We start from the raw sequence: 13,919 nt of genomic DNA, 5'->3' as shown, positions 1-13,919 counted from the left end.
TTGGATATTAGGAAGATTTCTTCACCAAAATGTTTTCTAAGGACTGCAACAGGCTGCCCATGGAAGTGGCTGAGTCACCAGGCCTGGGGGTATTTAAAAGACACATAGATGTGGCATTTGGGGTCATGGTTTAGTGATGGACTTGGTAGTGCTGGGTAATAATTGCTGGACTCAATCTTAGAGGTCTTTTCCAACCTAATAGATTCTGTGGCTCTGTGAAAAAAGAATGAATGTTGGTGGCTTTGCTCTCAAACATCACTGTTGAGAAGAAACTGGAAGTGAGTTAAGAATGCTTCTACCCTTTAGGCAGTTAGCAGGAAACATAACATGATACAGGGTTCCTGGGCTGCTAAAAATATCCTTTTGGGAGACTCTCCAATCCAGTGAGCTCATGTGTTAAAAAACAAATGTGTAAGCTTGGTGTGCAATAAAATTTTCTTACTAAAACTCTGGTCAATAATTTTTTACCAATATGTAAAATGAAATATACAGTAAGTATAAAAATATTATCAGTAACATAATTTCTTTAAATTATGCATGTCTTGCAAAACTGTGGATTTATGATAAAAATATCAAGTAAATAATTGCCTGAAGTAAATATTCAGAAAAAGTTGGAGAAAGGTGTTAACATTTTCATTCATATTCAGTATGAAACACATTGATTTTAAGGAAAAACACCAGTATGTTTAAATTGTAAGTTACAATATTTAATCACTAATCTCTTGGAAAACACCAAAAACTATTTTATGTGCTGATTAGTAGATGATCTCCAAAACTTCAAAGTGGCACCAATAGATAGATTGCTTCTGGTCATAATGGCATCTGTAATGAACTTACGAAACTTTGACATCCCCCTCCGAGTTTTTTTCTGTCCTTGTCAGGCACTTGTAGAAGAAACTGCTAAAAATGTGTGTACGGTCAGCAACATGTTTTGGTGCCTTCTCCAATAACAGATACCTACCAAAGAAGAAACCAAAATTACTAAATGTTTTTTCTAGAAAGTACTGTTACTGCTAAAAAAAAAGGGCAGTTATTCTAATGACTTGTCATATTCAGGTTATGCTTAAAATCAGTTGCCTTCACAGCCAGTAATCACACCAGACTTTTCTATTTTAACTATTCACATCATCAGAGTATGTAACAGCCAAGCACCTACTAAGAATGCAGTTATTTTTTGTCCCTGATTTTTTTCTCCAGTACTCAGACTTCTGACTTTATTTTGAAAGTTAGGTACCTAGCCCTTACAATTAAGAGAGACTTGAAAACCTAACCAAGTATAAACCTATGGAATGCTATACTTGTGCATATTCAAAAAGCATGGAACGGGTCAGTTAAATTGTCCATTTCACTTTTGCAAGTTATGCATGTGAAAGCTAAGTACCTATTGCTTCACTGCTGATAATTTTATAATAAACATCACCTTGAGAGTTTATTCTGTCACTCTAGAAAGCAAAAGCCCTCATAATTGCAGTTATCCTACACAAGGTACCTCCAGCTTCACTTGATGAATTGGGCAACACAGTCATACATGACATTGCTTGCAAAAGAATAAAAACAGAATGTGGGAAGTCTTAACAAATTATAAAAGCAGGGGGATTTCTATAACAATCGCATTAAGTCATTTTATTTAAATCTTCCATTTCTGTTGAGAAGCTACAACTATTCAGAAGACCATGATGCATTATTTAGTTCTAGTTTAGAGCAAAATAGGAAGGGCTTTGCTGTAAAACCCCATTGAAACAATGTTACACACTTCCTTTTCCTATCTTCTAGACAAGTCTTCCTATTACTCACAGTTCTTACACCCATCTGGATGCCAAGTGAAATGCAATTCCTGCTGACAAGCTTCAAAAGAACCAGAATTCTTCTTAGACCTATGTCAGCAGCGTGAAAATAAAACATAGCTTTAGGGACTGGTGGATACAAGGCCAGTTCTTGAAAAATTGCTTTCACAAGCAACTTTAGCAGGAGGGCTTGGAGTAGCTAAGCCAAGCACAACCTCCTCAAGCTGTGTTCCTTTCTGCAGATCAGCATCAGAAGAATACCTGAAATTGCACAGCATAGCAGGGGATGCTCCACTTCATGCAAACTTAGTAAATAAAACACTACTACAGACCCCCTACTTTTTTCAACTGCCTACATGGCACTTTCTCTTCTGTAAGGTTACCAAGAAGCTTTTTTCCTCCTGTTATTCTGTCTGGATTTTATCACAGCCCTTCAGAGGGACAAAACCAATGAACTTAAAACAAATGAAACTGCTAAGAACAAAAAATCTTTTTTAAAAAGTCCAATGTCCAATTCATCACATTGTTACTTCTGAAATTGTTGTACTTAGTGACCAACATTTCCAGTACATTCAAGTCCACAACATGCCCCAGAGAGTGTGAAGGATACAAGAAAGGCTGAGATGACTTACTTAAGATAGAAATCAATGATGACATCATTGAGAAACTCTCCATATTCTAAGCACTCTAGGTCTTCTCTTGTGACTCCCAGTCCTCCTTTTGCAGGTGGGGGTGGATAAACAATTAAACTAGAAAACAAATTGTATCATATAACAGCGACAAACTGTTTTATGTGACATTGCTGTGAATTTGGCTGTCTTATATGCAGAAGATTTTCTAGAAAACCTGAGGAAAGCAGTAGTTCTAAAAACTTTACCATTTTCTCCTCCAATATTTAGGTGTTACAAAAAAAATATCACCCCAAAGCACCCTGAAATTTTGATAAAAACTTTTGAAAGCAGACTATTTTCTGCCTTCATCCTGTTTTTCTATTTTTGATCAAAGTATTTGAAAAATCGCTATACAAAATGTGAAGAAATACTAGAGGACAAATGGTTATAAAAAGATTGAGTGTGACAGAACAGTAAAAGAACACTTTGTTCAGATTTTATAAAAAGCTGGCTTAAATTAGTAAGTTTTGCTAAGATAGACTTAAATGGATACTGACAGAACCCGTGAGATCCCCACTCTCTCTGTTGATGCACTCATGATATGACCTTGTAGTCATAGAGCAGATTTGCTCAAATTTCATGCTATAACACATCCATAATGTCTTTTAACAGGTAACTACACTGATATTTGCTGATATTTTCAATTTGAAGAGTGACTTTCATACAACACTTTCAAATGACCTAGAGAATGGCAGATAAGTAAGGGCTTTTATTCCAGTAATTAATTTATTCAAATTCTTGTATTTTCCCTTTCTCATTCATATGAAATACACTTACTTCTTAACTGCTCCCATTTCTCTTACTTCTTTCCATTCTTCATTCAGTGCAGAGGACAAAGAGATACAATAGCAGCCACTATTCTGCTTATTTGCAAGAGCATAACTGGGCCTGATCACTTTTAGCTTTGATTCCTACCAGAAAAACACAAACAATTGTAAAAAGCATTATACAGCTTGATACATAAAACACAAGACACAAAATCCAAGCCTAAAAACCACAGGAGTACCCTGCATCACTGAAGAGGATTCTTGCTGGAGATCCATAGTATAAACTTTGATATTTGGGCAAACATGCCACTGTTCAGACAAATAAAAAGTTATGAATATTTTAAAAATAATGACAGATCTTAGTTCATAATAATCTCTCTAAAACTATTCAAGTATTATTTAGCCAAGTGAACAAGGAATGGTTTTGGAGAAGAAACATAAAAGAATGGAGACAAGTGTCAGACTGTCTTTCCAGGATCTGTATATGCCTGGAAGATTTGAAAATCTAGTCCTTGAAGAATTTGCCTAAAAACAATACATATTTGAGCTGGCTGGCTTCCTTTTAAAGTCCCCAATTTCATGGACCTTGCAGATAGATCTGCGATCTCTTGGCTTTTTACTGGTGCCAACAAAGATATGTAATTTCTGTGTGACAATGACGTGGGGCTGGGTTTAGACAGTTCCTCAAGAGATTAAACCAAGACAACACATTAACTTGTACAGACTCATCTCCCCAGCAGTCTGAGGAATAATTCAGCATTTTCAAGCTGTGGAGTACATCTAAAGGTGTCTGGAGGGCCACCTACACAGCTCCTGCTCTGCTGCACTTCCAGTTCAACCAAAAAAAATGGTTCCATTACTCATTATTTGATTAACTTCCTGCTTGCTGCCCTAGAGACACCACAAGGGCAGAACACCCCTGTGGTTCTAAATTTACACAACCATGAACAGATCTAAAGCACTGGTACTTGCCACTTACTGATGAGGTCTATAGACTATCCCTCTATGAGCACAATCTAGCAGACTGCAAATTTTGGAGTAATCCTGACTGGGATTTTTGATATGAATTATGGAAGAAGGCTGACCTAAAATTTACTCAAATGTATGAATGCCAAGCAGTGGTAATGAATAAAACATCAGCTATCCACTTACCTGAATTACAGGCTCATGAGCATCTGAGGTATTCTCTTTTGGCAGGCATTGCTTTAGTAGATCCTTATTGCAACTCACAAAAGAGCTTTCTTCAGGAGAAAGATCCTTAAACAAGGGTAATGCTTGTTTCAAAGACAAAAACTCAGCAAGATCTGGTGCTCTGTTCCTCTTGCTGACACCTGTAATCAGTTCAGTCAGCCTCTCTTCTTCCCATTCTGTGAGTGGCTGAGACATTTCCAAAAATACAAATTCATTGGATTTGGCTGGAAAAGGGAGAGAACGGATAATATTAACTATTAGATTAAATGATAGAAACTTTTCTGAACACCCACAAAGGAACTAAGAGAGACAATGGCAAGAGGGGAAGCCCAAACAATGCCCTGCCAGGTTCATCCCGGGAGCCATCAGCCTGCAGAAGTCCCACTTTCACAGCCCAGAGGAGCACAGCAAAATGGCAGGTAAGAACCCAAATTACAGGCTGAGCAAGAGACAGACAATCAGGGCTGTCCCAGAGCTGTCCCAGGAGAGTCTCAGCCCAAGGGTCCAGACCCAAAACCCATCACCATAAGTCAGTGCCAGAGCACTTTTTGGACTGAAAGGGGGTTGCTGCTGGGGTGTACAGCACACATGATGGGATGCAGGGGAAGAGTATTCTGGGATTGCACAGGAATCCCAAAGGATTGTTTAAGGAAAGACCTAAAGGCAGCAAAGAGGGATATTCAGGTAATTTAAGGAAGAAGCAGTATGGGCAAAGAAAAGGTTAAGGGCATAAGAAGGACCAGTCACATTTAAACACTTTGCTAGTCATTGCACTTGACTGGCCATACCATGAACATAGACCAGCACAGCCTGTCCTGTCTTCTTATTCAAGTCCTTTCTAACTCTCCTGGCTGAGAAACTACTCTGACCCCTCTCAGGCTGTCAGATGCACCACAATACATTTTCCAAATATATATGCAGCAGAGCAGAACCATAGTAACCATTTCCACAATCTACAAAACCACGACTGATTTTTTCAACAAGTCTCTAAAAACACTTCAAAACATTCACATTACTATGTAAAATTAAAAGGTGTAAAACAATCGAACAGAAATGTAATAAAAATTCCTCATGGTTTCTCCAACAAGAATGTAACTAGTGCAAATAAACGTAATATTAAAAGATGCCTTGCATCTTCATACTCACATCACATTCATTTCACTGGGAACTGTATCTACAAAAGGTACCAGTAGCTTCAATAAACTTGCATCAACTAAAGGGAGCTCTCTGCTAAAATTTTATTCAGTATTTTGCTCCAAACTACTTGTACTCCTTATGTAAAGCTGCCATTACTCATCACTTTTCTTCATAAAGGAGGTGACTATTAAATGTCACACAGACAATGGTGACATCCTATTTTACGTAAGCAAAATCGTTGCATCTATGAAAATAACCTTGTATGGTTGTGCCACTCTGAATGTGTGAGCCAAAGTTTTACTCTATGTTTTACAGAGCATGCTCTATTTTTTTTACAGATCTTCATGCTGGAAAACCAAATACAAGGAGTCAATAATACCCAAAGATTAAACAGCCCATTTGGCCTTTTGTGGAAATTTTCTTCAATAATAACCAATGGCTCACTGAAGTCTTGTCAAAGGTCAAGTCAATCTTTACTTGCCAAGCCTTTTGTATAGCACAGACAATATTCAAGAGTAAGGATATTTAACACATCCATATATTTTAAAGGGAAAGATGCTTTGTACTCAAGTCTAGTTTCAGAAGGCCTTCTGACAGAGACTACTAAATTGCTTTGATGTCTTTTTATTAAGCAGCAGTAGTTTATTAAGTAGCAGCAATTTTGAATCACATAATATTAGGGTTTTTTCTTCCAAATAAAAGTACAGTGAAGCACTTTAGAAATGCAGAAGTAACCACCTTATCTACACTGGTACAGCCTCACCTTGAGTACATGTATGCAATTCTAGGCATCACAATATAAAAATGACATTAAGCTATTAGAGAGCATCCAGAGGAGGGCTGCAAAGATGGTAAAGGGTCTTGAGGGGAAGTCCTACAAGAAGCAGCTGAGATCACTTGGCTTGTTCAGCCTGCAGAAGGGGAAACAGGGGAGACCTCATTGCAGTTACAACTCCCTTATGTGAGGAAGAGGAGGGGCAGACACTGATCTCTTCTCTGTGGTGACCAGGGACAGGACCCACAGGAATGGCCTGAAGTTGTACCAGGGGAGGGTTGGATATTAGAAAAAAGCTCTTCGCCCATAGGGTGGCTGGGCTCTGGAACAGACTCCCCTGGGAAGTGGTCTGAGCACCATCCTGACAGAGTTCAAGGAGCATTCTGACAATGCTGTCAGACACATGGTATGATTCCTGGGGATGGTGCTGTGCAGGGACAGGAGCTGGACTCAATGTCCTTCCAACTCAGTGTATTTTCTCATTCTGTGATCTTTAAAACACTATAGGCTTTCCTCTGCATTCAAAAAACACAGCTGTAAAACAACCACGTTACTGACATGACCTTTTCATTGCACTTAAGGAAAGCAATTACTCACATGGCTGGCTGGTAACTGACTTTCCCATCTGGGTTTCAATCTTTTCTACATAATCCACAGACAACCAAAGAAAAATAATTGTTGAAGAACAGCCACCACCACTTTTCCACCAGCCAAGTCTTCTCAGATCCAGTGTATCCAGTGTAAGCTGAATGTTCTTAAGAGACACTGTAGAAAACAGAATTCAAAAAAAACATACTTTTAACAGCCACAGATAGAGTAATACATGTCACAGTAATTACATGCTGAGAGGTATGACTGGAGTGTATTAACACAATATTTATAGATTTTATTCCTTGCATTACATTATATACTGAGAATTCAATATTTAAGTCAGCTACATCAAGCTGTGTAAAACAAAGCTATCAAACTGTAACACAAAAATGTAAACACCTGCATGCAGGATTCTTCCTGGAAAAAAAATTGGTTTTTTTGTCAAAATAACCACAGTTAATGCCTACAACTATGGAAAAAATACTGCAAATCATTAATTCCCATTTGCTTTAAGTCAAGTCAACTTAAAACTGCTCATTAACCTTTTCCTACCACACATCATCTTGGAAAATCAACTGAATGCAAATCCATCATTTTATTTCTTAGCTTTAGTCTACTCATAATTTTTTGTAAACCTAAGGATCTATAATGCTAATTTGAAAAGTTCAACATTTCACCTCAAAAATATGCGCAGTCATATCTACTACAGTTCAACACCTAAAATATGCAGGAATATGGGAGGCATGCCATTAAAACTACAAATTCACCTTAAAAGAACAAGAAGCTGCTAAGTTGTTAATGCCTACACTATAGACACCTAAACTTTTATTTACTGAAAAACATAAAAAATTAAAAACTAATATCTTTGTGAAAGATTATAAATTATTGATAACAGAAATACACTTAGTGTTTTAGTGCAATACTATAAAGATGCAATTAAGAAAAGGCTAAAGAAAATTCTCTTACCCTGAAATGGGATCACAATATTTTTCAGTGTAAACTGAAATAAGATTTTAAAAAATATAAATTAGTTTGCATTTTACAAAATTATTAAAACAATATATGTATTTTTAAACATCTGCACATCTTTCCTTACACTGAAATAAACTGAAAATAATATAATAGAATCATTCAGTTTGTAAAACACCATTAAGCTAATGTCAAATATGCGTTGTGAAGTTTGAGACTTCACACTGCCTATATCACCTAAAAACATTCTTAAAGGCATTGCAGAACCTAAATGACAGCAAGTAACTTTCAGAGATGAGAAGCACTGAGAAATAAGCACCAAGTTGCAAACTGCCTATAGGCTCCTTAAAAAGAAAAGATGATCACTTGGGACAGAAGGAGGTAAAGCAACATATGAGAAGCTGTCAGATTCACTGCTTGCAGTAAGGGCACGAGAGAAGTGGTTCAACTTTATGCTGCTATTTCTTTACACTAATCTTTTGAATTAAAGGCCTCTAAAGATTCCACTTGCACTGCTGCTACATTAAAGAGACTTTGCTAAATGAAAAATGCTTTATGGTCACTTTGACAAAAGGTTATACATATTAACATATTTCCCCTGTGGCACCACAGTAGGCACAAAGTTGTGTTTCCCAAGGAAAATTTCTACTTAAGAGCATTGATCATAAATTTATTTCAACTCATCCTTCAAATTATTAATTTAGAAAATTTCCATGAAATGTTTTTGTAACTGCTGTTTTGTGAGATGCTGAAATTGTTATTACAATCCAAGATTTCACAATGTCTTACTGAAGGCAAAAGATATGTAGGTTCAAACATCTTTTTCAGTTGCAATATACAGAATGAACCTGGTCAAAGACTGGTTGAAACTCCTGGAGCTGGTGCTCCACTTAAAGAACATCTTCATTTATGTTTCTACACCCTGTGAGTAGCTTATTGGCTACACACTAAAGCTTTTAGTATTGTTTTTATGCTCTCTGAAGCCACAAAGCAAGCAATTTTCTGTTTAAAAGGAAAGAGCATAGTATATATCTGAACTCTGATCATTATGGATTACTTTATTAGAACACAACTAATATTTCTGAGTAAAGTAATTGGTCTTTATTTTAAGTGATATTAATTGGCCATTAATTAGGCCCTTGTTTTCTGTTAGAATTCATTAAAAACTTCCTCAGTATGACTTGTGTTCCGGTACAGCATTTATACAGAACCTTTACACATGAAAACTGTGGCCACAGCAAATCACAGTCAGCTTTTCCACTGACAGCAATCCAAATGCACAAGGCCACATATTCCATTGTTTAGCCAAAGGAATTTAATGCAACAGTAATAAAAGCTCTGTGCTTCTACACTAAGTACCAATGACTTTGTTCAACCAGAAATTTAATTTTTAAATATTCACAAAATAGCATCATAGAACAACTTACCCTAGCAGGACCGGTTGATAAACACTTAAATTTCCCAATGTGTAGTCTATCAAATTCAACATTCAAAGCCAGGTTTGTCTGCTTTTTAGGTGTGCTTCTAGAAGGTAACCTGAGAGGATATTTATCTTCAGCTGACTCTGTTAAAAACTGGAAAAAATTTGTATTTGTTAGATATGCCCCTCTTGTAACTTCAGGAATACCCTTCTTCATGGTTGTAAGAATTGACTCCCAAAGCCAGCTTCCACATTAAAAAATAATTTTAAAAAGCTCCAAGTGTTATTACATTCATTACTGACAATTTCCTTAAGGGTCTAACAGTACCTTGCTTCACCTCCATTACCAAGACACGATCTCTCATTTGGTTCCAAATTAGTAAAAACTCAAACAACAGAGCAACAGCTCTGCTTCACAGCAGACCTTCAGGATCCAATTCAGTGCTTATGACTGAATTGATTCACCTGTGAGAAGAGGCAGCAATGGCTCTTCTGACTTGTTTCAGGATTACACAGATAACCCATATCCAGGTCAAAGCAAGCAGCCAAAGACTAATCAAGTCCAAAATAGGGCAAACAACCTTTATGGCTACTTTTAAATTCAAGTTCTACAGCTAGCCCACCAGGAAGGGGAACTTCACTTTATCTCTGCCTGCTGTCAACAAAGATCCTGAACTTCTCTAAGCCCTGAATTAGAACAGAGTATTGGATGACAAAAAATCTATGATCACCGTAGAACAGTGTGTGGAAACAAATTCTTCCACAGATGTATCTTTATCATGTCTGTTTCTGCCTCAGGTTACTATTTGAAATTAAATATTTCCAAATGTTTATTATCAAAATAGGAAATACATTGTGTGTAGCAAAAATACCCAAGAGAACCAGAGGAATTTCAGAACCAGAGAAATTCTTTGAAGACTGTCCAGTATTCTATCTGTGAAATAAATTTCTGCAGCTTCTGCTTGTGGCTGGGACAATAATAAACAATAATTTTCTATAACAAACATTACAGAAATAAATTGGCATAACAATACATCAGCCAAAAACTGGACTACCTGCTCTGTGTGACTTTTTGTCTTGTCTTCTAATTGCTTAGCTGAGAAACAGAAGTCAGACTGTGTTTCTTTATTTTCAGTGATATTATCCTTCATCAGCTCTGTGCATTGTGGTTCAGAAGGTCCATCTTCATCATCACTGGAAAGGATAACTAAAAAGGAAAAAAGAAGTATACATATACTACAAAGTACAGGCTTGTGAATATTTCATTCCTTGTGGATTTCAGACAAGTAAAGAATTCTGACTTGCAGTACATGATATCAAAGTACACTGCTCAAACCAGTAAAGATCTGCATGAATGGAATTGTATGGAACAAGTAGTGCTCTGTATCTTTACAAACACCTTTTGTACCAGGTCCTCAAAATTATTTGGCTATTAAATGAAATGGACACAGCACAGCTGCTTCAAAGAGAGAGTATTTTTTCTCAGTTTTAGCATCATTAAAAAGTAAAAGCTGGGTTTTTCCATAGCCACAAAATCAGCTGGAAAAAGAGGATTGGAATTCAAGAATCTTGCTGTCCATCCTGTTTCTCAGATACAAGATTCTGACACTAGGCACTGTTCTCTAACCTGCACAATGCATTAAAAACAGGATGGCTTCAGTCTTGTGTTCCCTCTGTCTCAACTAGCCAGTTATGCTCGAGTTTAGCAGCTAAGTGTACCACCAGGAATTGTCACCAGCACAGACACAGTACATACTTGGGTCAATGGAAACAAGGTGCTGATTACCCCTGCAGATTCTGTTCCGCAGCTTGCTCAGGTACTCTGATTTGTCCAGCTTTAATTTCCTGATGGTACCAGCTTGTGGGGAAAGCACATCCCCACTGGTGGCAGAAAGCTGTTTCTTTGACACATTTCTGGAAGGAGACTCTGAGGCAGAGTCCTCTGTGTGGCAGTGAGCAGGCCTTAAGTGGTTGTGGGTGGAAGTGTCTTTAGCATCTCTCTCTGCTGGACAGTCTGGCACCAGAATAGGATTAGATCTGTGGTCTTGTCCATCCTCACAGGGTATTCTGCAGCCAGGAGACTGAGCTGAACTCAAACTTTTCTTTTCCTAGAAACAGGATTCATCAGAGACAGGATGTAAGTTTATCACTTGACATTTCTAGATGGTTCAGATCAGTAATCACTGATATTAGCTATGTGATAGAAAAAATAATTATAGCTTAACACAGTGACATTGAATGCTCAATTCAGGATAATTTCTCCCCCCTCATATTCCAAAGAGCATTATTACAATCTTTTAAAAGGCTACAGTGACCCCTATTCAAACTGAACAAGGAACTATTTCTGATTTTTAGCAGCTCTGTCAGTGTCAGACATGGAGAGGCCAATAATCTGTGCTTTCCTTACTTTCCAAAAGTGTGACTTGGAAACTGGGTTTTACAGGTTTGATAACTGCCTGTCTCTGTAGGGTTTAAATCAGAAGGCTACAGAGATGTCTTTATTGTTTATATTCAAATGCTTGAATATAAATCCACTTTGTACTTGACTGATTCCCTCAGTCTTATTTGTTGTTTTTTTTTTTTCAAATCCTAAGGATGGGTAAGAACAAAACTTCAGGGAAAAGTACAATAGACTAAGGAGGAAACAAAAAGATGACATCTGCAAGATTTCAATAACCTTAGGTATATTTGGCAGTTTTGCTGTTAATGCCCCTAATTAGTCCCAAATTCTAGATCATCTGTGAAAGAATCTTCACTTAAGAAGCTAGATGCCTTATTTTCAAAATTGTTTGAATCTATGCTCCTGCCTGAAGGAAACACTGTCATCTGTCATTCATCTTTTTCAACCTTTCTGCTACAATAAGCAGAATGTGATGATGTGGACAGAAGAACATTGATTCACTCCTTGTGATGCATCACTGAACTAATTTACCTCAACAGGTAATATCTGCTAATATACCTGTATGATAAATCCTATTTATGGCATAATCCTTTTATTTGGGATGTTGCTACTGCTGCTATGTTAGTATGTGTGAATATGTGCTAAAATTAAGTGCCACTTACAGAGAATGCAAGTGACTTTTGTGGAATGTGTGCATTACAATCATCAGAAATATGGCCACTGTATCTTCTTTTCCTTTTCTCAGAATCAAAAGAACCTGATTCCTTCTGACTAAGAGTAGTGCTGTTCACGTGTCTGCTCCTCTTCTCCAGTTCACCACAGTGCTTGTTTTCTGTGTAAAAAAAAAAAAGTAATTTAACATATTATCCTTAAAAACCTTTACATTTCTTCATATTGTTTATGTCTTATATAAAATGCATGGAAGCAGGTATAATAAGTTCTCCACAGTAAGCTCTTTCCTTTTTTAATTGTATATGGCTGCCAAAATATATTCCCCACTTTTTTTTTTGCATAATTAGTCAAGGGTATAACCAAATTCATAGATCCCTTCCAAACAAGATTTAGCACTTTATACTCCACAATCTTTCTTTATCTTCTGCCAAATGCAATATTCTCAATTTCCTGTTCTAATCTGTAAATATTAGTAGCCAGCATAAAAAGACAGCACATTATCCCTGGAGAATGTGCATAGAGGTCATAATTCTTCAGCAGTGAAAATAAATATCACCTAGCATGAATATTTTAGCAGGGTTCACAAACTATTTGAGCATTCTTAATGGACTACATTCTTATTATAATAAGACTTTTTTGGAAAATCAAGATTATAACAGTGCAGTGAGGCGGTACTCAGTCTAATTTTTCTTCCACAGATTTGATTCACCATAGTTTTTATTATCATTTAAAACCAGGCATCTGATACATTTTTACTGTATGCACACATACACTGTGTGCAACACCTCAATTTATTTCTGTGCTCCTCTCATAATACTAGATTAAAAAAGGAAAATATCCCAACAACCTCCAAAATTCATACTTAACTACCAGATGACTGCTAACTACAAACCTTTCTTCTGCAGCTCTCGTCTTCTGAAAGTGACAGCATTGATTTTTTCTGGTTCCTTAGAAGCCTTGGTCAATTTACACAGCTCATCATCTGTCTTTCTCAGGCAACGTTCAGACCTGTAAATAATATTAACTATGACTTATCTTTAATTTTGAAATAATACTGAATAAAAATCCCAACAGAAACAAGAGTTGATCAGACTTCAAACTTCTGTCTCTCCCATAAACATGCGGACCTTGCCAAATGAAACACAAATTAATTCAGTCCAGTTGTGGCAATACACAGATACCCTAACATTATAAATGAAACAGATGCTTCTAAAAAGCACAGTATGAGAATCTGACATGCTTGAGATCAGACACTGAAACATTATTTTGTTTTAAGGAACGATTGCAACAAGAACACAAGAAAAAAAGAGAGAACAGTCAGTTGACTATCATTGCCTTTGTAACAAATACAGTGAGTGTAGTATATTTTTAACTTAGATTCAGAGCTAGCAATAAAATCCATTGAGTAAGATCCTGAAATGTGGAATTATTTGAAATAGAAATTCCTGCTCAAAAGGGTGTGAAACAGTAACTTTAAAGGTGGTGGAGAGGGATAGGACATCGAAAGAAAGAAACAGAAAAGAATTACAGTACTTAATCCA

The 13,919-nt window shown here is 36.8% G+C and overlaps 2 protein-coding genes across 12 annotated transcripts in view; one reads left to right on the top strand and one right to left on the bottom strand.

The window, feature by feature from the left end:
* Nucleotides 1-13,919, top strand: part of TRMT10C (tRNA methyltransferase 10C, mitochondrial RNase P subunit) — an 83,689-nt gene that overhangs the window by 35,603 nt on the left and 34,167 nt on the right. The window lies entirely within an intron of this gene.
* The window catches only part of SENP7 (SUMO specific peptidase 7), a 41,099-nt gene that overhangs the window by 11,408 nt on the left and 15,772 nt on the right, over nt 1-13,919 (bottom strand). For 10 of the 11 annotated variants that reach the window (XM_077174408.1, XM_077174410.1, XM_077174412.1 and 7 more), the window contains 11 exons: nt 13,271-13,386; nt 12,369-12,538; nt 11,062-11,413; nt 10,361-10,512; nt 9,313-9,459; nt 7,883-7,916; nt 6,923-7,090; nt 4,375-4,637; nt 3,233-3,366; nt 2,417-2,533; nt 838-957 (listed from right to left, as the gene is read on the bottom strand). In XM_077174408.1, coding sequence (XP_077030523.1) covers nt 838-957; nt 2,417-2,533; nt 3,233-3,366; nt 4,375-4,637; nt 6,923-7,090; nt 7,883-7,916; nt 9,313-9,459; nt 10,361-10,512; nt 11,062-11,413; nt 12,369-12,538; nt 13,271-13,386 — 1,773 coding nt within the window. The remainder of the gene's footprint in view (nt 1-837; nt 958-2,416; nt 2,534-3,232; nt 3,367-4,374; nt 4,638-6,922; nt 7,091-7,882; nt 7,917-9,312; nt 9,460-10,360; nt 10,513-11,061; nt 11,414-12,368; nt 12,539-13,270; nt 13,387-13,919) is intronic. The other variant, XM_077174407.1, reaches the window with a different exon arrangement.

The sequence above is a fragment of the Agelaius phoeniceus genome, chromosome 2 (genome assembly GCF_051311805.1).
Source record: "Agelaius phoeniceus isolate bAgePho1 chromosome 2, bAgePho1.hap1, whole genome shotgun sequence".
In the NCBI taxonomy this organism is placed as follows: domain Eukaryota; kingdom Metazoa; phylum Chordata; class Aves; order Passeriformes; family Icteridae; genus Agelaius; species Agelaius phoeniceus.
The sequence above is the reverse complement of the archived record's forward strand: the minus strand, read 5'-3'. Positions and strand labels throughout refer to the sequence as shown.